At 49.2% G+C, this 26,632-nt stretch overlaps 1 protein-coding gene across 1 annotated transcript in view; it reads right to left on the bottom strand.

Annotated features, from left to right (window-relative positions):
- PLB1 (phospholipase B1) overlaps window positions 1-26,632 on the bottom strand; it is a 90,786-nt gene that overhangs the window by 40,726 nt on the left and 23,428 nt on the right. Inside the window, exons 12-27 of the mRNA XM_040225697.1 lie at window positions 22,520-22,578; window positions 20,961-21,034; window positions 19,222-19,265; window positions 15,441-15,549; window positions 14,036-14,087; window positions 13,632-13,712; window positions 12,490-12,555; window positions 12,062-12,162; window positions 9,941-10,022; window positions 6,955-7,059; window positions 6,763-6,858; window positions 6,464-6,535; window positions 5,363-5,401; window positions 4,751-4,811; window positions 3,874-3,932; window positions 2,868-2,941 (exon numbers count right to left, since the gene is read on the bottom strand). Of these exons, the coding sequence (XP_040081631.1) occupies window positions 2,868-2,941; window positions 3,874-3,932; window positions 4,751-4,811; window positions 5,363-5,401; window positions 6,464-6,535; window positions 6,763-6,858; window positions 6,955-7,059; window positions 9,941-10,022; window positions 12,062-12,162; window positions 12,490-12,555; window positions 13,632-13,712; window positions 14,036-14,087; window positions 15,441-15,549; window positions 19,222-19,265; window positions 20,961-21,034; window positions 22,520-22,578 (1,174 nt within the window). The remainder of the gene's footprint in view (window positions 1-2,867; window positions 2,942-3,873; window positions 3,933-4,750; window positions 4,812-5,362; window positions 5,402-6,463; window positions 6,536-6,762; window positions 6,859-6,954; window positions 7,060-9,940; window positions 10,023-12,061; window positions 12,163-12,489; window positions 12,556-13,631; window positions 13,713-14,035; window positions 14,088-15,440; window positions 15,550-19,221; window positions 19,266-20,960; window positions 21,035-22,519; window positions 22,579-26,632) is intronic.

The following is a 26,632-nucleotide window of genomic DNA, read 5'->3' on the forward strand; positions in this document are numbered from 1 at the left end:
CCTTCTAGAAACATATAAAAGCTAAAAAATTATAAACATAGAAATATATATAAATGCATACACATCAAGTACATTCTATTGCAATTTCCATCTTTGTTCTACAAAGTGTGGTAGGTGATTAAGACAATAGGCTACAGAAATCTCTTTCCAGGAGAAAAGAGAGAATTATACACATAAATAAGGAGAAACAAAAATATGAAAACCCTCATTTTGAGCAGAACTATAGGAAACATGAAAGAAAACAGACCCACATGGAACAGCTAGTTTAGACAAGACTCTTCAGAGGAATGGAGTTCATATTACACCATGAGCTCAAAGGACGGGCTTTGTTCCGGAGTCACTCACAGTATGCAGAGAAATGCAAAACTGATGCTTGATAACATTTATCAAAGGAGTCTCAATAATGTGAGACTGAACTCCTAATTAATAAGACAAAGAGATGCTTCTTTTGATAAATAAATTTTATTTTGGTCCTTTGAATGAGCAATCAAGCCAACATTTCAACTGAAGGAAAGGCAATTCTCTGAAGACCTCCAGATTTGCACACTAGTAAGCTAGCCAGAGCTGGGCCTTTCACTGCCATGTGATTCTTACAGGCCAAGGGGCCTTGGAAATGTTCACAGCCTAACCTCTTCCTGCAAGGCCTGCTCATAGCACCCACCTACCAAGAACTCTTCTCCCTAGTCTGACTCCGTGAGGTCCACTCCCTCCACTTTGTTTCCTTGGAGAAAGAGGCTCAAATTGCATTCTTAGTTTACCTAGAATCATTAATTTCCTATCCAGAAGCTTTAACAGCTTCAGAAAATTGCTTTTTCTCAGCTTGGTCTACTACATGGACATTTCCCAGGAGATGCTAACAGGTACTCTGAACAAACAAAGTGTTCTGGGATTAAGGGAAATACTGGATTAAACAGACACAATTTAAATAGATTTCCTCATTGTCGGGCTTCTCAGAGCCTTTAATATGCTTATATGCATGTGAATTTCCCAGAGGAAGGATATAGTTGGAAAAATTTCCCCCAAAACACAAAGATTGGGGCGAGCGTTCTACAGAATACAGTTTGGGAAACATTACATATTTTATGAAGAGTCAAACTATCTCTTAGACTCTGACCAAGAACCTCTACTTTTAACACATGTGGGTTTGGGGGCAGGTCTTTGAAACACTTAGAATAAAGGGTTTAAAGGGACAGGAGCCATTGAATATATGAGGCCTTGAAAACGGAACCAGAAGATTAAAACTTCAGGCCTTATTAGACCTCACTCATAGGAAGAAACATCAATGGCTGGATTTTTTTCACTGCTGCAGAGAGAAACGTTCAGCGGAAGATGGTCTGTCTGTATCTGAATCCTGGGAATCTGCACAGTAACTGTGAAGTTAGGTAGGTCACCTTGCTCCCCCGACCTCACCAGGGGTAGCTCACCTGTCAACTGCTGGCCGGCTTGTCTGTTTTATTATCTGTTTTCCCACACGAGGATGCGACAACACTGCCTCTTTCTTTAGCTCAGACCAAGTAAAGCTGCCCCTACCTCGTGTTTTTTCCGACTATAATACCCTCCGCTTTCCTGCTCCTCCCTCTGGTTTGTCTTTCTCCTGCAGCCTCGGTAACTCTTGGGACCCAGTGGGTAAGAGGCAACCTTGACTCTGTTCCTCAGGGACACCCCCGCCTGAAGGTGGCTGAAGGTGTATGGGACCTCACGCACTGGGAGGCCCGTAGCTCAGCTCTTGCTAGCTGATGTCCCTACACTATCCACACCTGCGTCCTCTCTGTGGGTGGCTCCTGGCTGAGTGAGGATGCCCCTCACCCAGGAAAAACTCTCTCTCTAGGATGGTCCTCAGGGCCGGCCAGAGAGCTGCCACAGCCTGCGTTAGCTGCACACTGTTCCCGCTCACTTCCTTGACAGAAACGTTTCATTTGATTCTCTCTGCAGGAAAGGGAGGGGCGGCCCTGGGCTAACCCACTTTTCATCAGTGCTCTGCCCTCTCGTGGCAGAGTCCTGAGCTCGTCACCAATGACTTCGAAGGGCTCACAAACAAGAACTTTATTAGGAGAGAAAGAAACAGAATACTCACGCGCAGCCACTCTCCTGACATGCCTTAAGCTGTCCTACTTCCTGTCTGGAATACTCTTCTCGCCTACCAAACAGCTAACATGTCAAGGCCTAACGGGGTACCACCTTCTCTGGGAAGTCCTCCTCTCCCACCTGGCAGGGTTGAGTATCCCCTCTTCTATATTCCTGTAGCATCAGGCACTTGCCAACTGAGCATAAGGCTTAGCCTGTGCTTCCCATACCGCACTCCCCCACTACCCCATTAAGCAGGCACAAGGAAGGGGCCCTGGAATGCCTATTGGTTGGGGTTTTTGACTCGGCTGATTCCACCTGAAGTGGGTGCTGCATTTCAGAACTTTCTGTACAGATGTATGCATATACATAAAGGCAGAGGTGTGGCTATGCAACATGAATTAGCAACATGAATAAACACAGACAGACAGTAAACAAGAAACATAGGAACAACCACACGGGCACATATACATGCAAACAGGCAAGTGAAGACTCAGAGATCTGGTGCTTTTCTGGTACATTTCATGTTGAATTTGTTGAGCCAGAAGTCTGATAAGAACCTCGGTTTGCTTCTTCTGCACAATTAAAAGAAAAGAGTTATCAAAGAAAAATATCCTCTCCACTCATCAAATTGTTCCATTTTTCCAGAAATAAGATAGCTTTTCCTTCTGAAAGCCCCCTCCAGACCTGGTCCTTGCTCTTCGGTATTTATACATTTTACAGGAGACACATCCTCACTCGATCTCTGGGGGTGGGGGGAAGCAGTGAGTATGGGGTGGGAGGGGGTCACAGGTTAACATTACCTATACGACAGCCCTCGGTACTGAGTGGTGACATCAGAAAGGTCATTTGGTTTGGAGCCAATTCCATTGCCGGCCTTTGAAAACATATCCAAATATCAAAATCCACAGGAAAATCAGCAAGTCAGAGAAAGGAGAGGCTGCTGCGTAAGGGCAGGGCTTCCCAAGGTGTTCCCTGCAGCATGAGCAGAGCATCACCCCAGGGGGTCAGAATTCCTGGGCTGGCTGTTTTTCCAGCTGCGTGCCTTCCCCAGATCTCAGCGGCTTCCTTACAGACCTGAGCCCATGCCTTGCTTATCTCACAGGATAGTTTTTATGACCAAATTGGATCATAATTGCAAAATCAGTTATGAAGCCTTTAAAGTGCTTTATGAACGTGAGATTCAGTACCATTAGCAGTATCCTGCTCCTAAGTTCTTGATGTGCATGAAGAAACAGCCTACAGAGCTGCAGTGGACAGATTTCTCATGCATTTCACAGTTCTCTTTCCCTTGGGGATATTCTGTAAGGCAATCTCATGGCTTCAGAAGTGCTGCCAGAAAGTGGTGCTCTGGAATGATACCATGGCCCTATTTCTTGGAACTTAAGAGCATAACTTTTACCACAACTACAGAGTCTTTCCTGCTTTGTGGGCGGATGCAAAGAGGAAACAGATGTGAGGGTTGCAGCTGCTTGTAAAGTTTAATCCAAGGGGAAAGTGCCCTCACAGAAGGTTTAGAAGATTTTTTGAGTCAAAAATGACATTATTTTTGCAGTTGTACAAAACGTGATGTTAAGTGTTCATAACCTCTGCTGCCTGAGACAGTTCAGCTCACTCCTGAAGAATTCCCACTTACACACCTGACTAAGAACGCGACTGCAAAATCAAAGCCTCGTCCTGCTCTCAGCCTGATGGAGTCAGGACAGAGGAGGGGTGGGAGAGCGCAGAGGCCAGGAGCACAGGCCTTGGAGCTAGAAGAACGGACACAGTCACCCTCACCCTGCAAGGACGGGGCCCAAGAGTCCTTACGGTCAGAGAATCCCCCAGAGCGGCCACAACCTGGATGTCTGCAGGTCTCAGGGTGTGCACTGGAAAGACAGACACACATTTGAGTCTGTGCGGAGGAAGCTACCGTCAGAGTCCAGTGCTTCTTGCTTTCAGACCAGGAGCATGACCCACGTGCGAGTTTGGGCCGTGCAAGACTGAGAATCTGTGGTGCTGTGGAGGCAGAGGGCAGGGGAAAACAGCTTCCCCATCAGAGACACAACCAATCAACTTGGGCCTACGCGGAGGGAGAGGTGTTGAGAGGGTGGGAGGAAGAAGGGGAGGACAGGATGCTCGGGCACTATGGGATCCCAGCACTTTGGTGCCCGCAGTCACGTGGGATACTAGCTGTGACCGGAGTGCATGACCAGGTGGGCACTGGCCCATGGAGAGGAGGTCACAGTCTGATGCATGGCCCCTTTAGAGCTGGGTTCTGGATTTCCAAAAGTCTGAGGAATAATCATGTTGGGTCTTTTTCTGCCCCCAGTTCTCTTCTGAAGACTCCTGAGAACTTTCCAGGAGGCAGCAGTGACTGCAGAGCCTGGGGCCCCAGAGTGACCCACAGAGCTGGCTGGCTGTGGTGATTCCCTGGTGGGCACCGTATACCCCGGTTCTGGGCCTTGGTGAGGGCACAGCCCAGGCTGGGCCACTGAGGACGGCTCTCCTGTGGCTCCCCCACATGTGCTCCCATTAGCGGGAAGAACAGGGGGGATCCTGGCTGCTCTGGGTCCTGCTGGGTCAGACTCTGCTATAGAAGAGGGGGACTTCTCCTTGGTGGCCACCCAGACAGGAAGCAAGCACTGGCTATTAACTGAGTTCTTGTAGAGGGGCCCAGGGTCCTGGTGTGCCACCGGGGGCTTACCTGAGGTGGGTGGCGAGGCAGAAGGGGCTCTGTCACTGCACAGCAGCTGGCTCCCGTAATCCTAGGGATGCAGAATAGATTCCAGGGTTGCCAGGGGCCAGAGAAGCTGTCTGGGCATTGGACTCACCCAAGAGCTTTAACGAATGCAGATTCCTGGGCCCCACCCTGGGGAGGGCCTAGCAGGAGATCTGAAGAAGGTGCCCCAGGTGATTCTGGGTGTCAGGCCAGGCTCCACCTGTTAACCTAGTTCTGATCCTCGCACACCACCCCTACCATCCAATGCCAAAATCAACATCAACAAGATGATCCCAGCCCACTACAAACATACCCTCCCCATCCCCCCACTTCTGCAGCAGATTTATAAGGGAATTTCTCTTCACTTATGTCTAACGAGGCTGAGAGTTGACTGGCTGGCCCCCTGTCTGAACTGTTATCAATAGTGCGTACTTTGCCCTCCCCACTGTCTGAAGGTGTAGGTGAATGGACTTTATAGAAGAGTGTGACTACCCCCCGACTGTCCACCCACATTCCCATTGCCTTGCAGGTCTGGTGCCTGCCAGGGGCTGCCCACCGCACTGGCGGCTGAACTGAAAGGAAACAACAAGTACATACCCGCACGAGGTTCTTGTAGGTGCTCAGAAATGGCCAAGCCTGTGAGAAGAGGGCCGACCCACCGGAGCAAGTCAGCTTGCCTCCTGCTCTGCTCCCATGTGTCGGAATACCTTCCAGGTTCCCAAGTCCCTGCCCTCCAGGGTGACTGCTGGGCCCCCTCCCAGGATGCACCCAGCCTTCTTTGCAACCCCCTTAAACAACCACAATAAACCCTGCAGGGCCCCAGGAATGAGTACCTCTGCACTTTGTCTCTTACCCAGCTGGCCGGGGTGGCTAGGTCACCTCTCTCTCTCCACCTTGCCCCTTTCTAACAGCGTCCCCCTGTCCACTAATACAAGCCCCGGTCCCGAGCTCCTACCCCCTTTCCCACCCCGCCACTCCCGCGCTCTAGTAGCCTAGGTGCCTCACACCCAGACAAGAAAAGCCAAGTGCTTTGAGGTTCCGCCCCCTGAAATCCCTACTCAGCAGGTTCCTGTCCCGGACCTGGGATCCCTCTGGGAATCCAGAGGAAGGAAATGATAGGCGTGAGGGAGCACCTGCAAAGGTCCGAGAAGCTTTCTGACAATTTGCAACTGAACAGGGAGATCTACTTCGTGTTCCTGGTGAATGTCTGCTTTCTTATCTCTGGCTTCCAATGGACCTCCCCACTCTCACCCTCACCTCCATCCTAGAAGATATTATTCCAGGTCTCAGCCCCTCTCTCTTTCATCCTGCCATGGGGAACACATGGAGAGGTCCCATCCTGCCCTTAATGTCCTCCCAGCCTCAGCTTCAACATGAGGGCTGGATAGTACTACCACTCTCCTCCTCCCAACTGGAAAGAGGCCTGGGTGCAGACTTGTGCCAGGGCTCGTGGGGACAGGGAGAGACAGAGGTGAGATGTAGGGCCTCCTGGCCCCTGGCTGTCACCCCTCACAGCCCAATCAGATGGGGCATTGTGGATGGTTAACTGCAGTATGGATTGGGTGGGTAGGGGAACAGAGCTGGGGGTGTGGATATGAACCTGGGGTGAAAGGAATGGAGAAACCTGAATGAAAGTTTCAAAAGGCCGCAAAAGAGGCTTTAGGTAGACCCCCGGCAAGGCTGTGCTCTTCACGCTACCTGGTCTGGACATGTGATATTGATCTGGTCTTCAAAATTATGCTGTCTTGTCTTCTGGCCGACAGGTTGCAACTAAACCAAGAAGCAGGAGGATGGGGAGTGATAAACAGGTGGCAAGACTGGAAAAGTCGGGAGGCAGGGCTGGGAAGGGAGGGAGGGACAGAGGCATTGGGGTTTATCATCAGTGCTGTGTGGGGAATCTCACAGCCTGAGTGATGGGTCTCTGAAGTCCTCTGAACACTTTCCGGAATCTTTTATTATCAGAGGAATCATAATTTTCCCTGTCTTGGTCATCTTACCATGTTGTTCCATAGGGCACTGGCTGCGTGGGCATGAGCCTTGCTACTGAAGTGGAAACAGTCAGGAGCAAAGTAAGAGTTGTCGGGCAACCCCTCCTGGTCATAGGACAGAATAGAGTGGCTGTGTCATAGGAATGCAGATAACAAAGAGCTGGCACTACCTGTGGCCCCCACTTATCCATGAGGCTTTACCGGGGTCATGGGCATGTCCACTTTTTCGAAGAATGGCTGCACAACCACTGTAAAATCTTCCCTGGTGTCGTAACGCCCACTCTCAACCAGTTGGTGAGTCCCCTCCTGCAGGAGGAAGGGAGTCAGGGGTCAGGGGGCTCTCTGCACCTGTCTGGTCTTTGTGTGGACTCTTTCTCCACCAGAGAATTCAACATAATCTGACCTTTGAGTGAAATCAATCTGCAGTAAAATCCCTACTGATCAGGAGCCAGCTAGTTATGTTTCAGATCAGCCTTTATCTCACGCCCTACCCCCAACCTCTGCTGCCATTGCATCTATTTGACCCGGACTGGGAAAAACGAAAAACCTAAGTCCATCAGTTTGAGCCTCTTTTAAAGATTCTGATTAAAGATCAGGGTGGAGATGGAGTGAGTACAAATTTGATTTAATGACTTTGGGGGATTATCCTTACATTTATTTAAGTTATACATTGGTTCAGGAAATCAAAGGCGAATTAACAACCACATTTAATGCCCATCTGTATCATTTATGCAAGCAGTGTGTGTGAGCATGAGTGTTCCTTTCTATGCACCCTTGAAGTGCTCAGATCTATCTAGGAGGTAGTAGAACTGTTACTCTCATAGCTTACACCTAGACTCAGTTCCAGAAGGACCAGTTACCCTAGTTCTGGCTCCCACTTCTGCCACACTCTGCCATTTCAGTGTTTGCTGGGTTTCCATCATTCGGAGCCAGGACCCAGTCTGGAGAGGGAAGTCAGGCTTCCACACCCGGAACATTAGTGCAGTTAGTCAGCTAGAGACCCCCAGGCTGGGAATACATCAGCTCTAACCTCCTGGGGGAGACTCTTTCAGTTACAGAGCCTTGAGGCAGGCAGAAGGTACGATACCACTAACTAGCTGTGTGACTTTCAGCAAGCTGCTTTCCCTCTCTGGACCTCTATTTCCTCACCTGTAAGTGGAGGATGTTCACCAAGGCCTGGACCATTCCTTAAATTCTTTTAAATGCTGCTAGGGCCTCTGTGAATCAGCCACAATGGCTCACAGCGGAGACCGCCTCTCCCCGCCCCCACCAGCTCACCATCGCAACTTTTCAGAAATGGTGTAAGTAGTGTGGAGAAGGCCTGGCACGTGGTGGTAATAATTAACAGCAATGCTCATCTTCAAGGAGAGGGGAACAGGAAGTAGAGAGTCAGAAGACTGAGAGAGAGGACATGATGGCCTCATGGGGCAGAGCTGTGAGCTCGTCTGGGATGCTACAGCAGGGTCTCAGTGGTCACTGAGAGCAGACCTGGGAATAGTTGGCTGATCTAGAGAGGTTGTGAAGGCCATTTTAGGGAACAGTTCCCCTTCTCTTCGGTTCTCTGAACCCACTCCACCATGTGAAGAAGAGCCCGCCTTGCACTGTAGGCGAGAAGCCCAGATGCTATCTCTCCCAACGCCCCTCACATACGCCCATGGGTGCCCCAGTAGATGTGTGGGGGCTCCTGCCTCAGGCTTTGGTTCGGAAACTAGAGACTGAAAGGCGGAGGGACGGCACAGAATCCATTTTGCTGAGGGTGCATCTAGTTTCTAGAAACAGCAGTGATGGGGGTGTCTATGATGACTCCATCAAACTCGTTGTTTGGCCTGATTTTACTCTCATGGCATGGCCCCAGAATTCCATGACTCTTCAATTTCTGGTGGCTTGGCCTCTGACCTTAGCTCTTCCAGACAGTCTGCTTAAATAATACATCTGGGGCTTCCCTGGTGACTCAGCAGTAAAGAATCCACCTGCCGATGCAGGAGACACGGGTTTCATCCCTGATGCAGGAAGACCCCACCTAACGAAGGACAACTAAGCCCACGGGCCACAATTATTGAGCGGGTGCTCTAGAGCCTGGGAGCCACGCAACTGAGCCCCTATGCCGCATCTACCGAAGCCCAAGTGCCTAGAGCCCAAGCTCCATAACAAAAGAAGCCATGGCAGTGAGAAGCCAGAGCATCTCAACTAGAGAGCAGCCCCCGCCCTCTGCAACTAGAGGAGATCCTGTGTAGCAACAAAGACGCTGCAAAAAATAAATCAGGTTATAGAAAATAATACATCTGATATGATAATAAACAACAAACCAACCAGAATCGCATAAGCGCTTATGCTCTGCACCCAAACCCCACCTGCAAAAGGTCTGCTTTCACAGACATAACCTTGGCTGCCTTCCCTCGCCTGGTGAGGGCCCTGACTTCCTCAGCAGAGACAAAGGAACAGAGGGAAGTGCTCTGAGGAGTCACCCCAGGGGGCCCGGCGATGGCCTCGAAGAATGATACATAGATCACTGCCCCGAGCCCAGACACCACTCGTGGACAAGGCTGCTCTGAAAGAGGCTGCAGGAGGGGTTCTGCTCCAAGGAGTCCATGGGCTTGAAGGGTTGGTCCACCCTGGAAGCTCTCTGCATCATACCCAGCCTGGAAGAGCTGGAAGGTGACCATTGTTCTCAAGTGAATGGGTGATTCTTTGGGACAAAACTCAAGAGAGTCCGTTGCTCTGGTGAAAAATATGATGGAGAAAAGCCTCAAAGGGATAGCCCACAGGATGCTGGGAGAGCATCAGCTTTCTTTCTCCCTGTGCACCCCAGTAACCCCTAATAACACCTGCTCCCCCCGGGCAGGGAGGGCAGACGGAGTACGTGTTGTCGCACTGAATCCTCCGGATTCTCTTGGGTGGCGAGGATTCCTGCCCCAGGAGTCAGAACCTCATACCCATTTTCCACGAACAGTTGGAAATATTTATTTTGGTGTAAGGCCAGAAACTGAGATTTGGTCATGTGTGTGGAGTGACTTGGCTCTGTAACTTGATTCAAATAAACTGAATCTTCTGCCTTGGAGGAAGGGGGAGGTCTTTCTATCTGCAGACTGGTTAGTGGTAATGTCACATGCAGTCAAAGTTGAAATAATCTAAGTGTCTGTTCCTTTTCTAACCAGAACCATGAACCGCACAGCAGTTCCCGGCCTACCTGATACTTCTTATTCACTTCGATGAGGGAGGCAAGTTCTGTCGCATTATCATCATACTTCAAGACACAGGGACACAGATTCCTGCAGACCAAACCACAGAGGTGCTCACCACCAGATCCACCGTCTGAGAGCATGACACAGGAACACTGGCTTGGGACTCAGAATATATTTAACTCAAAGGTACCAGATGCCTGTGCCAAGGGAGCCGGCAGGGGGCGTGGGGGTGGGGGCTGGGGGCGGGCAGGCGGCTCCGGCTAGCTAACCTGTCAACTGCACCAGCTGAAACCTAAGAAAATTTCCCAGATCTGGATTTGCTCATGAAAATGAAACAGTTATATCTTCTGGCATCTGCAGGAGTGACTTTTAGGGAGCCAAGTCACCCGATGAATGTCTGAGAACAGTGTCGTAGAGATAAGGCGTGCCTCCTTCTAAATAACAGTGACAACAATAATAATGATAACACATACTGAGAGCTCACTGTGCTGAGAGGTTCATGAGTATTAACTTGCCGAATCCTCTTAGCTATTCTAGAAACTGTCTTTTCATTGCCCCCATTTTACAGATGAGCAAACTAAGGTTCTGCATGGTTTAGTAGTTTCTCAAGTCCATGTGGATGCTGAGTGTGGGAGCCAGGACTTGAACTCAAGTCTCTCTGGTCTGAACCTGAGCTCTCAACCCCTGTTTAAGCCACTTCTGCCCTGGCTAGCCATGTCACAAATTCGGGCTTATGGCCCGTAGGCAGGAGGCAATAATAGTGAGGATGGCTCAGTGCAGACTCAGCACCACCAAGGAAAGCACAGTCACTGAGATAAGACAGCGGACAGGTGGCAGAATGCGGTGACCCTGAGCCTTCCTAATCCCACTGTCAGCAACTTGGCCATTCCAAGTCAGACAAATGCCAACTCTGAACCTTCAGCTTTAATCATCTAGAAACCTTGTAGTGATGGGCAGCCAGAGACTTTTAGGTGAGGTGCTCTGAAATGGAATAAAAGTGCTGAACTCTCTCTGTCCCCTCCCCCGCCCCATGTGGCCCAGTGACTGGAGAAAGTGGGAGCCAGGGGATGAGTCAGCAGCCAAAAATAGCCCGCCTGACACCAGCTGCGCTAATAGGCATGTGTCACCCGGCAGCCGTCCTCCCACTGTTCACAGCATCCTCGGGCCTTCCCCAGGGGACCCATGGAGTCTAGGCCCCCCGGGGGCACTTTGGCATGCATCCTCAGGGAACAGCCAAGATACCCGTTCATTTCCAAGAGCAGATCTGGCCCTTGTGAATTATTCATTCAGTCATTCAGCAAACAGCCACGGAGCCCTGACTCTGCGTTGGCAGTGACTTAGACAGAGAGTTCAGGGCTGAGGGGGGAGAGGCACTCGGGGTCATTACCACATGATGTGCTTAGGCCTACGGTGGAGGCCTGTATAGCGCTTCGGGAGGGAAGAAGGGGTGGGGGGCACAGCCACTGTGATCTGGGCTAACAGGCCAGAGGAGACCTTGCAGGCAGGAATGGCTCACGCTTGGGGCAGAAGGACGTCTTACTCCCTAGGGTCACATGTAACATTAGCAGGGGAGCCATCTTCCGCTCTGGAGGCTGGGGAGGAAGGCGGCCTCTCGGGGCGAGGGTTCTTTGTCCTCTACCTTGCTGATTCTGACCTGACCACCCTCTCTCCTAAAAGGTGACCACAGCCCTACCTTTGTGAATGTGCAGCCCGGAGCACCCGTGCTGAACAGAGCTCATCTATCCGGGAGGGGGGCCTCTGGGAGGGAGCGGGGAGGCTCTGGGCACAGAGAAAGACGTGGGCCTAGTGAGCCTGGCGCCCAGAGGCGCGCCCGTCCCTCATGCTTTCCTCTTCCCTGGAGGACTGAAGAGCGTCCTGAGCTGTCATGGCAAAAGCAGCACATTGGGTGGTAAGTGCACGTCCTCTGAGGGTACAGGAGCCTGGGCTGGGTGGCGGGGGCGGGCACAACGCCCTGCGGGTCTCCTCCAAGAGGCCTTGTCAGGCGTGACCAGGGGTTCTCAGCACTCCTCACACTCCTGCCGTTGGCTCTGCGCACCAGCCAGAGTCACTCTCTGCCAAGGGCCCCATAGGCCCTTTTGGGAACAGGTGGAGAACATCCAGCTCACCGGAGGATCAGCCTCGGGCAGCTGACATTCTTCTCCTGGTACAGCTTCCTCAGGTTGATGATCTCCAGCACCGTGACAAGGTTCACAAAGGCCCGAGGCACCTGAGCAAAGGCCAGATTGTCCCGGTGAGGATCAAGGCGGGGCAGCGCCAGCCTCTCCCCCAGGTCTGGGGCCCATGCCTCCTGCTGGCTGTCAGGTCTGTGGCCTGTCACCTGGGCCCACCCACATCCGTCATCCCTGTCTCCTCCTTTCTGCTGCTCGCTGTTAACACGCGTGTGCTCAGGCTGCTGGGCCCAGGAGTGACAGCGTGCCCGGCGCTGGTCTCCAGGAGAAGGGGGCCACGTGGGAGGGTCTCAGCCGAAGCCAGACGCCCAAGGAGGAGGCCCGTGGCTGAGTGGCTCAGAGGACATGTGGGCCAGCCTTCGTACCTCAGCGTGGAGGATGTCCAGAGCCTGCCCAATGTTGTCCACGAAGTTCTGCGGAGAGTAGCGGACCTGTGGGGAGAGGCGACATCTCTAACCCCAGTCACCACCCAGTCTCTCTGTAGCCAGGACCGCGTCCTCTCCTGGGTCCCCTACTCCCTGCCTTTCAGTCTGAATGGGCAACACTGAAGCACAGGCTGTCTTTATGGAAAGCTCTGGACCCACTTTGCGTCATCTAGAGGTAGGGCCTTAGCTAAAGCACATCACACCTCTGACCTGGGATCCTGAAGCAGGGGCCCTCTAAGATCTCCTGCAGCTTGAACACCCTAGTGGCTGATCACTTCTGCTGGAGCTGCCTGTGCCTGGGAACCCACAGCTCAACCATATTACTTGAGGAGATAAGGAGAGGAGAAGAGGCTCCTGCCTCCCCCTCCCCAAGGGTAAAACATTTTAAGGGTGATTTCCCCTCATTTTGTGCTTATCAAACTTTTTTAAAGAAAAGCAGTGGAACTCTTTGTCTGAATGAAACTTAGCCAAGAGCCTTGCTCTACCAAATGATCAAAGCTTCAGGGGAAGTGAGGAAGCAACCCATGGCCCCACCTCCTCATGTGCTCACCGGAGCCAGTGGCCCTCAGGCCCCACTGCGGGCCCTCCACAACACAGCTTGGAAATCCAAGACTCTGGTGACTTTGATGCCAGGAAAGCAAGCCTTGAGGAGTCTCGGGGGGCGGAGTCACCTCTGGGAGCAGGTGCTCTCAAGCCACAGCCAGACCTACCACTTTGCTCTGCTGGTCCCCTTTCTGCCTGACAAAGCTTCTTGTGTTCACAACCCAGACTCTCCTGCTCTCTGTAAACCTCTGATGCCACCCCTACCCCCATGCCAAATCCCACGGCAGTCCTGACCCCAGACTTCTCTCCTGGGTACAGTTCTATCACAGCTGAAGTTGAGCTGTCTGTGTCCCCCTGCCCTAGAGGTGTGAACTCCTTATGGTCAGAGCAGTGTTTCAGTGTCTGCTTGCCCCCAGTACATTGCCCAGGCTGGATCACTGCCTGACCACTAGCCAAGTCCCAACCCAGCTACACTGTTCCAGTGACCCAGGGTGGAAATTCTTCCTGGGGGAATCTTGGGTTAGGGCCTGGAGACCTACCGGGTCATCACAGACATCACAGAGGTCATTGCCACCTATAAACAGGGTTATTATCTTCCAGTCTTCCTGAAAATTTATATTCTGAAATGAATAGGAAACAAACAAGTAAATGTCTTGCCCCAGAGTCAAGTCTAGGAAAATACAAAGTGCTGAACGCTGCCGGGATGGATCTGGACACACTGGAGGTCTAGTGGGGACATTAATAATTTCTTTTCTTTGGTTTGGGGGTACTGAGGTCACAGGTGCTAAATCTTTTTTTTTTTTAATGTGGCCTCTCTGGATTCCCGTGTGTCCCCGTCCTCCCCCAGAGCTGAAACTCTCCATCTCCATAACTCCTCCCGCCTACTCTCTGCTCTGGATATCCTACCTCAAGTAGGCCCAGACGCCACTTCCCCCAGATTTACCACATCATTCTTCATCAGCTCCACCAGCCTCCTGGCCTGAACAGGTAAATCCCTGAGGGCAGACATAAGAAAAAAGTCATGTGACCAGCCCGGATGGACACTTTGCTGTTCGAGCCTCAGTTTCCTCATCGATTGCTCTGAAGTTAGCAGGGCTGCCGCTCTTTCTATGGACTAGAGTGTTGGGGTGATTACTTGGCCTCTCTGAGCCTCAGCAGCATCACCAAGGAAACATGGGCATCTGACCCTCTGTTCAATCTCACAGTTACTACACAGGATATATGAGAGATAACAAAGGTACTTTCTAAACTGCAACTGTTGTCTAGTAGGACAGGTTGTTATCGGAACTTGAGATAAAGCCTGTGAGGCACAAAGATGAGAGACCGTGTGGTTGAGATAATACATTTGTTCAGGCCACTTCATCTCTTGGTGCTACAGTGTCTTCATCTGTAATAACAATAATCTGGGATAATAGTCCCTAACTCTCCCCTACAACACAGGACATGCTTGGATACATAGATTTCTCACATGGAAGAGCCCTGGGGCCTGGGGGAAAGCAGGGAAGAAATCCAGGGCCATATGAATCACTCTCTGCTTTGGTTACTTCCATGCTTTCAACTCAGGCTTAATTCTCAGATGGCTTCCTCATCTAATCATTCTGAGAACTGCCTCTCTTCTTATACTACCAGTTGACATATACTTGGAAAAAAGCAAGATTAAGGTAATATTAATGTAAGCCTCAAATTTTAAGCCATAAAGCGGTAGCCTTTCACCCCTCCCCCACCAAAAGGAAAAGGAAGTCACAGAATTCATGATAAAGCCTATTAGGTTTTGTATGAGCTCTGCTCTGGATAATCTGTCACCTTTCCGGTCCTGAATAAATAGTTACTCGGGTGGGGATGGGGGCTCAAGCTCAGGGTGGGGATGGGGGCTCAAGCTCATGGGGGGGATGGGGGCTCAAGCTCGGGGTGTGGGTGGGGATGGGCGCTCAAGCTCAGGGTGTGGGTGGGGATGGGGGCTCAAGCTCAGGGTGGTGGTGAGAGTTGAGAGAATGATATCAGGGGATCTAGGAACCAAAACATAGGAATCCCTAGGAACTATACGGTAAAATAAGGTTTGTGATTATTCTGAAAGAAATATGGATGAGGCAAAGCAATTTGATCAAAGCACGTACCTGGCATCAGAACCAATTGTGACTAGTTCCTGAGGGTGTGGTTAGGGGTGGGCTAGAGGGTTTTTGTGCCCCAGAGCAAGGGATACCCCCCAAGAGAGCCCACCCAGCCGTCTTTGACCCTCAGATCCTTCCCCTGGACCAAACTCCCCAGGCTTCAGCCATACACCCTGGTCTAGGCCAAGGGCCCGACCAGGTCCCCATGGGACCCTTGGGGTTCACCCCCAAGATTCTCACTCAGCTTGGGCTCCCGCCACAGCCTGGTTTAGGTAGGCCCCAGAACTGCTTTCTTTTCCCTTGCCAACAGAGAAGCCCTTCAGGGAAGGGTTGAATTCCCGGAGCATGTCTGTAAATACAAGGAAGAGATGTCAGTACCCCAAAGCCATCTTTGAATTCCTTTGATAAGTGCCAAGGGGTGTTGGTGACAAAGCAGAGCCCCACCACCACCACAGCCCTCACCCTTACAGTTCACTCAGCCCCCAAAGAAAATGTCCAGAAGGGCGATGCTGAGCTACATGGGCAGCACACACAGGGGCTCAATGAAATGGTGCTGAATAAGTGCCAGTCTGGCTCAGGTACTGCTCTCAGGCACTTTGCTTTTTCTCTAAATATATAATCACTTTGCTGAGATATAATTCACATAACATAAAATTCACCAAAGTACCATTCAATAGCTTTTAGTACACTCACACAGTTGTGCAGCCATACCCCTATAAACTTTAGAACATTTTCATCACCCCAAAAAGAAACTTGGTATTAATTAGCAGTCACTCCCCATTTCTACCAGCCCTATCAGTTCATTTCAGTCACTCGGTCATGTCTGACTCTTTGCAGCCCCATGGACTGCAGCAAGCCAGGCTTCTCTGTCCATCACCAACTCCTGGAGCTTGCTCAAACTCATTTCCATTGAGTCAGTGATGCCATCCAACCATCTCATCCTCTGTCATCCCCTTCTCCTCCTGCCTTCAATCTTTCCCAGCATCAGGGTCTTTTCTAATGAGTCTGTTCTTGGCACCAGGTGGCCAAAGTATTGGAGTTTCAACTTCAGCATCAGTCCTTCCCATGAATATTCAGGACTGATTTCCTTTAGGATGGACTGATTTGATCTCCTTGCAGTCCAAGGGACTCTCAAGAATCTTTTCCAACACCACAGTTCAAAAGCATCAGTTCTTCAGCACTCAGCTTTCCAGCCCCATGGCAACCACTAATCTCCTTTCCGTCTCTATAGGTTTGCTTACTCTGGACACTCATAAGAATGGAACCGTAGAATACAACATCTTTTGTGACTGGCTTCTTTCACTTAGTGTGTTATCAGTTTCCATCTCTGTTATAGCATGTATTAGTACTTCATTCCTTTTTATTGGCAAATAATATTTTGTTGTATGGATATAATTGTTCACAATATTCTCTCATGAAGAAGTGAAGAAGTGACGTCGCTCAGTCGTGTCCGACTCCTTGCGACCCCGTGGACTGTAGCCTATCAGGCTCCTCCATCCATGGGATTTTCCAGGCAAGAATACTGGAGTGGGTTGCCATTTCCTTCTCCAGGGGATCTTCCCAACCATTTCAGTAATAGCATCTCCTTTTTCATTTCTGATTTTCAGGCTCTATTCCCCCACCTACTCTGGTCAGTCTACCTGCTGCCAATTTTGTTCAGCTTTTCAATCTCACTCATTCTAATGCCTTTACCATGCTGGATCCACCCTTTTCATTTTGCATTCTGCCCACAACTTGGCTGAGAACTCCTACAAGCAGATTGATGGTAGGGACCAGATAATCTATGTGGAAATAATCATATAGCCATGTGTTGGAAAACTTAAGAAAACACAGGGTCAGAGCAGAAGCATAAGGTCAGTGGTCCCAGAGCCTCGCATGTGCTCAATAAATGTTTATGGATTGAAGTAAGAATAACTCAAAGTTCAGAAAGGCTAGGAAAACTGTTAAAAGTCATACAGTTACTAAGCATAGAATCCTAAACTAGAAACCTAGTCTTGCAGCTCTAACACAGGGTATTTTTTCCAGACCTACAATCTTCTCAGCTGTGGCAAAGAACTGGCTAGGTATCAGTCTGGACTTTCAGGCACCATGCCATCCAGCAGGGTGCTCTCTGCAACCAAGCACTGCTACAGGGCCTGTGCAACCCAGAGGGACTGAATTCATTCCCTGTGGCTCTGGGGACATTGTACAAAGGGATGATAGCTACTCTGATTTCTACTCATTAGAAGGAAGCATTGTGAGATCACTAGAGAGCTAGCTGAAAATGGAAGAGATTGTCCTAGACTCCTCATTACTGGAAGAATCCATCTCTGGCTACCTAGGTATTATCAGGAATGTCACAGAAAGGCACTAGTCATTGGACAGGGTGAGAGCTTGCTGGGGCATGCAGTTACCTCTGCCTAGAACGGTCCATTCCCTTTCCTTATCTGATGATTTCCAGTTCTTAAAGCCCCCTTTCAAAAGGCAAGGTTAACAACTTTCTTATTTATTTTCCCCTAAACTTTGTACGTGGCAATAATGATTGGTATGTGTGTCTGTCTTTAGGGAGACATGGCCCTAAACAGACATTAGTAATGTCATCAGGGCAGAGGCCTTGTCTAATTGTCCTGTTTCGCAAGCACCCAGCGCAGGAGTATTTGCTGGATTAAATTGAAGAGGGAGTTGAATTGAGCTTCCGCTCTGACCCTATGTTTTCATAAGTTTTCCAACACATGGCTATATGATTATTTCCACATAGATTATCTGGTCCCTACCATCAATCTGTCTTCACAGCTTTAGTAAGGAAGTCTGAATAGGCAATGCTCCACTGCTGAGCTAAGCTTGTCAGGGGCATCCATCTAAGGTGTGACTTTTTCTCAGTTTTTCCACAAATCACTTTAGTGGATGACCTTGAATCGGATGGTTTCCAGTCATGTTATTGACCACAAGTGCATGGCAATCAGAGAGCCCAGCAAACCGTTGCGTACACTAGCCCAGCTCACAGCCCAGTCAATTACATTCACAAAAGCAACGCCAACCATCTCCTAGTGATAGTGGAGTTTATTCATAGCTCTTTTGTGTGGACCTAAAAATAAAGAAGACAAGCGGTACTTGTGCCACAGAACTGTACCTACTTACACTCAACAGGATTTGCAAATAGCAGGAACAGATAGCACATGAAGTCCAACCAGTTCTGCTTATGTAGCAATCAAGCCATCTTTATCATCAGAGTCTGACTTTAGAGCTGAAACAATTTCTTAACTGCTAAAGATATATTACCAAGGGATAATTACAAGAAAAGCAAACGAGAATGGGACCGATTAAATTCCTCTCAGGCAAAATTGTTAGCCAGAAGATTCTGAGGGAAAATAACACGTTTTGTGTGTGCTTTAAGAACAAGCACTGTGTATGCACTAAGGAGAATGAAAAGATGAATAAGATAACACCACTGAAAGAATGTGGTCAGGCTTAAACAAATCATTCCAAACAGGTTGTTGATGAAGCAATTTAAGGAAAATGCTGCGCCCCAAATATTGCTGTGTTTGCATGGCCTGAACAAGGTAACTTCATCTCTGCTGCTGCCATAGCAGCTTTCCCTAAACCGGACACACAGGAATTCAACGTCTTTGTATGCAGTGGTGCCTAACGCAGTCCAAGCCTAAGTCAACGCCTCCCAGAAAGATACTCTGGTCAGAATGACAGGCTAAGCAGAGAGGGGTTTCCTTTCCTTCCTTCTTCAATCACTTCTTAATAATAACTTGCACTAAGAGCTAGATGGAGCATTCTTTCTCTCTTACTCTCTTCCTTCCTCAGACAAATACAATTTTTTTTTTTTTTTTTAAAGAAAAAATCTGCAAGGCTTTAATTACTCTCAAGAAGCAGAGCGAGGAGACCGTCTTGGGGAAGCAGCGCCCCCTGCCGAACACGGCTGTCTTCTGCAGCCCGGTTCCCTGCTAAGCCCACGGTCACCGCCAGGGGGAGCTGCCGAAACGCGCAGGGCTGCGGCGGGCCCGCCCCGAACCCCGGGGGAGCGCGTACTCACTGGGCAGGGTGATGACGCTGCTGAGGTTCTGGTCGCCGCCCACACTACGTCGTCGTCGTGGGGACAAAAAAGAAAATGAAGGTTAAAACTGCCAGCAACGCTGAAACACCCCAGACACCACCAAGACACACCTTCCTCCTCCTGAGAAACACTCTGGGGGCTTGGGTCTTTCCCTTTCCTCATTATTTCTGTAGAAAAAGTCGGGGAAAAAAAAAAAAAACCCAGAACACAGCAACTTTTCTCTACTTGCCCCACAAACCAGAATGTCCAAATAAGAAACTCGTTTAAACCGACGAGGCTGACATTTGTTTTTTAAGTTTGAGCTTTAACCTCGAGGCAAGGGAATTAAGTGGGCCCCTTCATTAAAAGGAAGAAAAAAAGGTTTGCCCTCATGGTTTTCTTTCTGTTTGGCTTGGAGAAAACCCGTCTTTAAAGGGTGTCTTCTAGAGAGCCTTCTCCATCTTCCAAATCACTTCTAAAATTCCAAGGAAATCAAAGTTGGATGGGTTTCTAGGCAGGAAAATACACAGCGTTCCAGAGTTGATTGGATTCCCTGCTTTTCCATATCTCCTCCTTCTCTGCCAAGTACATCTGGGAACATTTCAAAGGTTCTCAAAATGGTTTGGGGTTTAACTCTGCGGAGCATTATCAGGGAGGAGGCCAGGGACTCAGCACTGAGGTCCAAGCTGGTGCCAGGGATGATGGATTGCAGGCTGAGGAAACACCAAATCTGCCCTCTCATGCTGGCATGAGCCAGACTTTCAAAGGTGAAGCTGGAGTGGTGCTCACCACAGTCTGCGGTGCCTGGATTTGATTACAGGCAGAGCAGGACCAGCGTGCACAAGATATATATATACATGATATATATATACATGATTAGGAGAGGTGCTGGATTAGGGGTCAGGAGCCATCTATCCTACTTTTTGCTCCTTTATCATCTGACTGTGTGATCTTGGACAGGTTACTTGTCTTCTCTGAGCCATGCTTCCTCGTCTGTTAAATGAAGGCCCTTCAGTAGTGATCCCAGCTACCATTTTTACCTTCCTTTCTGTCAGGCACTGTGCTAGGCATTTAAATTCTCTCTAAGCCTCGTGACCTGGGCACTTGTGGTAAAGAACCCGCCTGCTAATGCAGGAGACTTAAGAGATGTGGTTTTGGTCCCTGGGTTGGGAGATACCCTAGAGAAGGGCCTGGCAATTCACTCCAGTATTCTTGCTTGGAGAATCCATGGACAGAGGAGCCTGGTGGGCTACAGTCCGTGGGGTCGCACAAAGTCGTACATGCCTGAGGCGACTTAGCATGCAAGCCTCCTGACAACGCTAAGCCAGTATTATTGTCTCTGCATCAAAGATGAGACCAGTTCAGAGAGGTTGAATAACTTGCCCAAGGTCACACAGAGCAGGCAGCTGGGACTCAGACACAGCTGTGGTTCTGATGGCTGCTGCCTACTTCTGAGACTACTGCCCAGAGGGAGAAATGGAAGCTCAATCTTTTCCAGCCCAAATGTTTGAGTAGGTTCTCCCCTAAACTCCTCCTGTTCAGGTCCAGACTTGTTTGGGAGAAAATAGTGGTTTGGGAAAGCTGATAAATACCTTCCTTAAATTAAACTTAGAAATTTCTCATGGAAAAGCACCAGGTGACTCATCTCTCTGCTAGAGAACTTGTTTTCTACATGCTTGGGGGATCCTCCCCTGTCCTGTGACGACGAGGCATCTCGGCCTCACCACGGCCGTACTCACCTCCAGGACAGACCTCGATACTGAGTCAAGACGTCTAGGACGTTTCCAGGCTTGGACCCGGCCCCGTTACCTGCCTGAAAAGAGAACAACACCGGGGGTGATTTTCTTGCCTGCTCACCAGAGGGTCTGTGTTCTTCTCCTGGCCAGGCCAGAATGCCAAGCCCTTTAGAACCCAGAGTCTTGACAGCACCATGTCTTGATGTGAATCCTGCCTTGTCAGAAATGAGTGCATGCTCCCACTGGGAATCCTGGAACCCACCCTGGGAAACCCTTCCCAGACACCAGGCTGGCAAAAGTGCTCTGGAAATTAGACTGCAGCGTGGTTTTCCAAAGGAAAACCCCATTTCAGGGCCCCATTTTTCTAAAAACTGTGAACTATATAATAAAAGGAAGTATATTATAATCCTTTGATATGAATAGAGCTCTCATATGTACAACGTGAAAAATTAAAACGAAATGCCATGTACCTGCTCCTCAGCTACAGAAAGAGCAGAGTCTTTTAAAACCACCACGTGACACACTGCAGGTTCATGTCCCTTGCCTGACGCCTGTTATTTCTGAGACAAGCCATTTCAAGGAAGCGGGGGGAAGGCTGGCCTCCAGGAGAGGTGTCCCCGCCTTTGGGGCAAAGAGTCGTGAGGGGTCATGGAGAAGAGGGCTACGGGACAGAGACAGGATTCTGGCCTCAGGGTCAGGGCCTGAGAGTTCTGTCCGTATCCAGCACTTACAGGCTCTGTGGCCGTGGTACTCACTTTGCCTCATCCAGCTTCACCTTCTTTGTTGGTTTAAGTTTGAGGAGATACGTCACAGGATTTTATTGAGGAAACTGAGTGAGATCATATCAATGTGAACAGGCCACAGACATCAGAGGTGTCAGCTGGTAGTTGGGGGGGAAATTCAGCTGGAGGCCCTTGACCTTACTGACCCGGAGAGCAGAAGCTGGACTCCTCTGTAACGAGCTGCTGTGGACCAGAAGCAGGGACCCCCGCCTCCCACCCCGGCGCTCTAAGGACTTGATTCTGCTTTTTCTGGATTGCTGTTTGTGGGGCCTGGGAGGTCACCACAGGGCAGTTGCAGACATAGGCTGAATCATCGTTAGTACTTCCATCTCTTCCCCTGACCCTGGTTTTTCTCCCCCTCCATTAGCACCAGTTCCTGCTGCATCATCACGTGGCCCTCGGCACGGCCCCTTAGCTTTCCTACGTGGACAGAACAAAGCATCCGGTCTCTGAAGGGGCCCTACGCCTCACACTGTCCCCCCACCACCACCGACAGGCTGTGTGGTCTGGGCGGGGTCACTTCTATCTCAGGGGCTCCCTCTGGGCCCCCCACTTCCTGCTCTCTCTCTCTCAATCCAATGTTAGGAGAAGAAAGATGAGGCTAGAATGGCAGTGGAAAACTCAACGCCAGTAGGGAATGCTGGATTCCAGGGTGGGTAGGGAGGTGGAGAGGGACTGAGGTTGCAAGGATGATGGCAGCTCTAAGGGCTCGAAGTGAGATTCTCCTGTGAACCAAGATCTTCTCTTCTCCTGCCCTTCCTTCCACCATCCATGACTCACCGTGAGCGAGTCGCCCAGGGCTCCGATGACCTTGATGTCAGCCAGCTTCAGCCTGTGAACTGAATGCAAAGATGAACAGAAGGTGGGCTTCCTGTCTCCTCTGAATCAGGGAAGAGTGTTCTAGGAAGACTAACACAAAGTAGGGAAATTGCGTTTGGACAAAGATGCTCAAAGCCCATCCTTGTCCTAAAGCCCAGCAGTAGCAGCTGTGGAGCCTGACTGCCAGTCTCCTCCTTGGGGCGCCTGGGCACAGGGCTGGGGAGCTGGAAGGTGGCCCCACTTTCAGAGAGGCATCTGCTGGTGTTGGGTGAACCTGATGCCACAGGTGGACAGTTATCCTCAGGGCGTAAACAGTCCCTGATGACCTGATCTGGGAGTGAGGAGGGGTTGTGGTGGAGGTGGAACCTATACTTCATCTATGCTAGGATCTGTTGATATTTGGGATAAAATATCATATTTTATTTTATATTTTATTAGAAAAAAATCAGCTCAGTTTTTCTGAAGTGAAAAGGGAAATGCCTTTATACTATTGACTATTAAAAAAAAAGGCGAAATTACATGACATAAAATTAACCACTTAAAAATCAACAGTTCCGCGGCCTTTAGTACATTCCCAGTGTTGTGCAAGCATGACCTCTATCTAGTTCCAAAACATTTTCATCGCCCCCAAGGGAGACCTGTACGCACTAAGCCAGTCACTCTTCCCTCCCTCCAGCCTGTGACAGCCACTGTCTGCTCTCTGCCTATGGATTTACCTATTCTGGATATTTCATATAAATGGAATCACACAAAACGCGACCGGTATGTCTGGCTTCCTCCATTTGCATGCTGTTTTCAAGGTTCCCCATGTTGTAGCAGTTGGGAGTACCTCGTGCTTTTTTACGGCTAATATCCTATTGTGTGGGTGTACCACCTTTCTCCCATTCCTTCGTCAGATCACAAGCTCACCTCCTACTCCCCCTTGTACCTCCCACTTCCCTGGAGTACCTCTTCCCATAGTCACCCCGACTTTGACACAGCTCCGTCTTTCCTCAGATGTGCCTTCCGTGGTCTCTAGCTGTGTGATGCTGCACTAACTGGTCAATTACCATTCAGCCTGGGAAGAAGTCTAATGTAGCATTTATACCAGGGAGTGGCCCACTACTCCAACAGGGCAAGAAAACTTTCATTTCAGTGAGCCACTGCTTAAGATACATAAACTAAAATCTACCTTCCAGGAGGTTCTCTCAACAGCTCTTCTTTACCAAGTCACTCTATGATGAGGGTGGTGAAACCTAGACGAAGATGCTTTCGACACCACCTGACTACCTAGAGTCTACTTCACTCATTAGCATGTTGTATGATCGCATCTGCATGGGAAGCTGTGCTCACACTCAGCGGAAACAATGTTCAAAGGGATCTCCAGGTCTTGTTCCCTCCGTGGAGACATCTTGTCTACCTGACTGCTATGCTGTCCGCCTATGGGGAACTGTTGCTCCCCCTGAGAATTTGCTCTCATTGGAAAAGTAAAAGTCCCTGCTTCTTTCCTATGACAGCATGCAAACTAAACCATGCATAGCTGTGAATGTGTGTACGCAAAATATAGAGATTAGTGGTCTTCAAATTTGAGCATGCATCAGAATCATCTGGAGAGCTTGTTAAAACACAGATGGCTGGTCCCCACCCTCAGAGTTTCTGATTTAGTAGGTCTGGGGTGGGCCCAAGGCTCTGTGGTTAGAAGAACAATATCAAATCACAAAGCCAGCTGCAGACGTTAGCACACATCCATGGGGCTGAGCCTGAGAACTCCAAAATGACCTCTTCTCAAAGAAATCAGGATCTGGGTAAAAAAGGCAACAAAATGAAAACTAAGACCTCCTCTCCTCAACTCTAGAGGGTTTATTTTAGCTTCTGATGATGATGGCCAATCACCGTATTCTTGTTGCCATAATGTGTAATACAGTGAATTCTGGGAACACTAACGAGTGTGCAAAGGTTAGGGGAAATCTTTGGGGCTGGTAAAATGTGGAGGAGATGAGAGATTTGCTTGGAAAGCACGTTACAGTATTCTAAAGGGGTGGCTGAAGCTGGCCATTTCTGCCTCCTAAATTTGTAGCAGGCAGAAAGGAAACACACACATGTATGTGTGCTCATGTATGTCCACATCTGTGTGTGTACATACATGTATATGGCTTGATATGCATATTGGAAGGGGTGGCTTCCTGTTGGTCATTCTGTAAGAAATGACCTGTAAGAGATAATAAACCAAAAGAACCAAATAGAGATGGAAGAAGTTTGACTCATCTGGGATCTTATTAAAATAGAACCCTGCACACACATTTCATTGCCTTGTTATTCTGGAATCCTCGATTTGAGTTTTGTTAATATCATCATATGTGATAAAGACACAGCCTGGAACCACAGCAAAGCACTTTAGCTATTGCTCTCCTTGGGGAGAGAACTCTTCAGAGATAAGATTAAATGTGTGTGGGCTGATTAGCCTAAACATTATCCGGCACAGATTGTCCATCACCTCGAAAGAAGTTGATAAACATATTGTTAACTCATCAACATTTTTACAGAAGGGGCCTCTTATCAGAAGGCCATCTGAACTATGATGAAAGTTCACAAATTACCAGAAAATGGTTGACTAGACTACAGAATGGGGAAAGTGCCCACTGGACACAAAAAGGAACGGCAGGGAGAAGCTTTGACGCTTGGGAGTTCTTAAACTACCTGGGGCTATAATCTGAAAAACCAACTTTCTCTCAATTGTCAGCTAGAGCTGCCCAACCCTTTGCGCTCAGATCTGAGGGACTTATATAAGGACTTTTGCAGTGGTGGTAAATGCTGGCCCAGGTTAGTCTATGTTCCTGTCTTTGAAGTGCTTTGGCATGAGTTTACATGAAAAAATATGTGACTGGCACATAGGAGCTCAAGAAATGTGTTCAGCTGAATTAAAGGCTAAGGAAGAGGCTCTGTATCAGAGACTTTACAGCTCTTGAAGCTCTAAATGATGGAAACTGCAGGGAAGGGAAATACATTCATCCAAGTGTCTTGGGGTGAGTTTGAACTTGTTCAGTAGGTGGGTCCCGCCAAGGGGACAAAGTAAAGTCACTCAGTCGTGTCCAACTCTTTGCTACCCTGTGGACTGCAGCCCACCAGGCTCCTCTGTCCATGGGATTTTCCAGGCAAGAATACTGGAGTGGGTTGCCATTTCCTTCTCCAGGGGATCTTCCCAACCCAAGGATCAAACCCAGGTCTCCCACATTGCAGGCAGATGCTTTAACCTCTGCACCACCAGGGGACAGGCAGGCTGTTCTTCCCTGCGGGGCATCATGACTTCCTAGTCACAGGCTAGTTAGGTCCCAAGACTCATGAGCATGTGGTGACTCTAGAAACAGCTTCTGGATGCACACTGGACAGTATGTGCCCTGGACAGCTCACCACTGACTCACAATGAAGCGAAGCCCCTGGTGGTCACAGTGCTGCAACCTGGGCTATTTCAACATCAGCGCTGGAATCGCTCATTTTAAATAAATGCTGTCAGGGACTTAGAAATGACTTGTTCTAATTTATACTATTGGTGACAGTGGCATAGAATTAACTTTGTTCTACTTTCAAATGCTATGAATTTTCCCCCTTTGCACGGAATTAGCAGCTTGACTTCAAGATAGCCAACTTCAATAGACAGCCAGTACCCTTTCTGGCTCCTTATTGCCACTCTTCTGTTTACAAAACGTTACTCCTTTTCTCACTGGGAAAACCTTAAGTCATCCTCAAGGCCCATTGTATTTTTTTTTTAAACTTATCCCAGTGATCTTATGAACAGGGCCATGAAGTAATACAAAATGATGTAAGTACTTATGAAGTTATAAAGCCCACAGGAGGTAGCATTCAATAAATTTTATGTATGCATTGAAAATCATAGGGGCGTGGAGAGTCAGACATGATTGAGCATGAACACAAGCCACAGCCCACTGACCAGAAGGAGGAAACTAGAAGCGTGCATGCGTGCATTCACTTATTCATGCTACCAGACAGCAACTGGCAATAAAAATTACTTACATCAGCTCTACATATCTCATCCCAAACCCCACAGATCAGCGGAAGAGGTTTATCACCTACGGGCTC

This window comes from Oryx dammah, unplaced genomic scaffold, assembly GCF_014754425.2.
Source record: "Oryx dammah isolate SB20612 unplaced genomic scaffold, SCBI_Odam_1.1 HiC_scaffold_25, whole genome shotgun sequence".
Classification (NCBI taxonomy): domain Eukaryota; kingdom Metazoa; phylum Chordata; class Mammalia; order Artiodactyla; family Bovidae; genus Oryx; species Oryx dammah.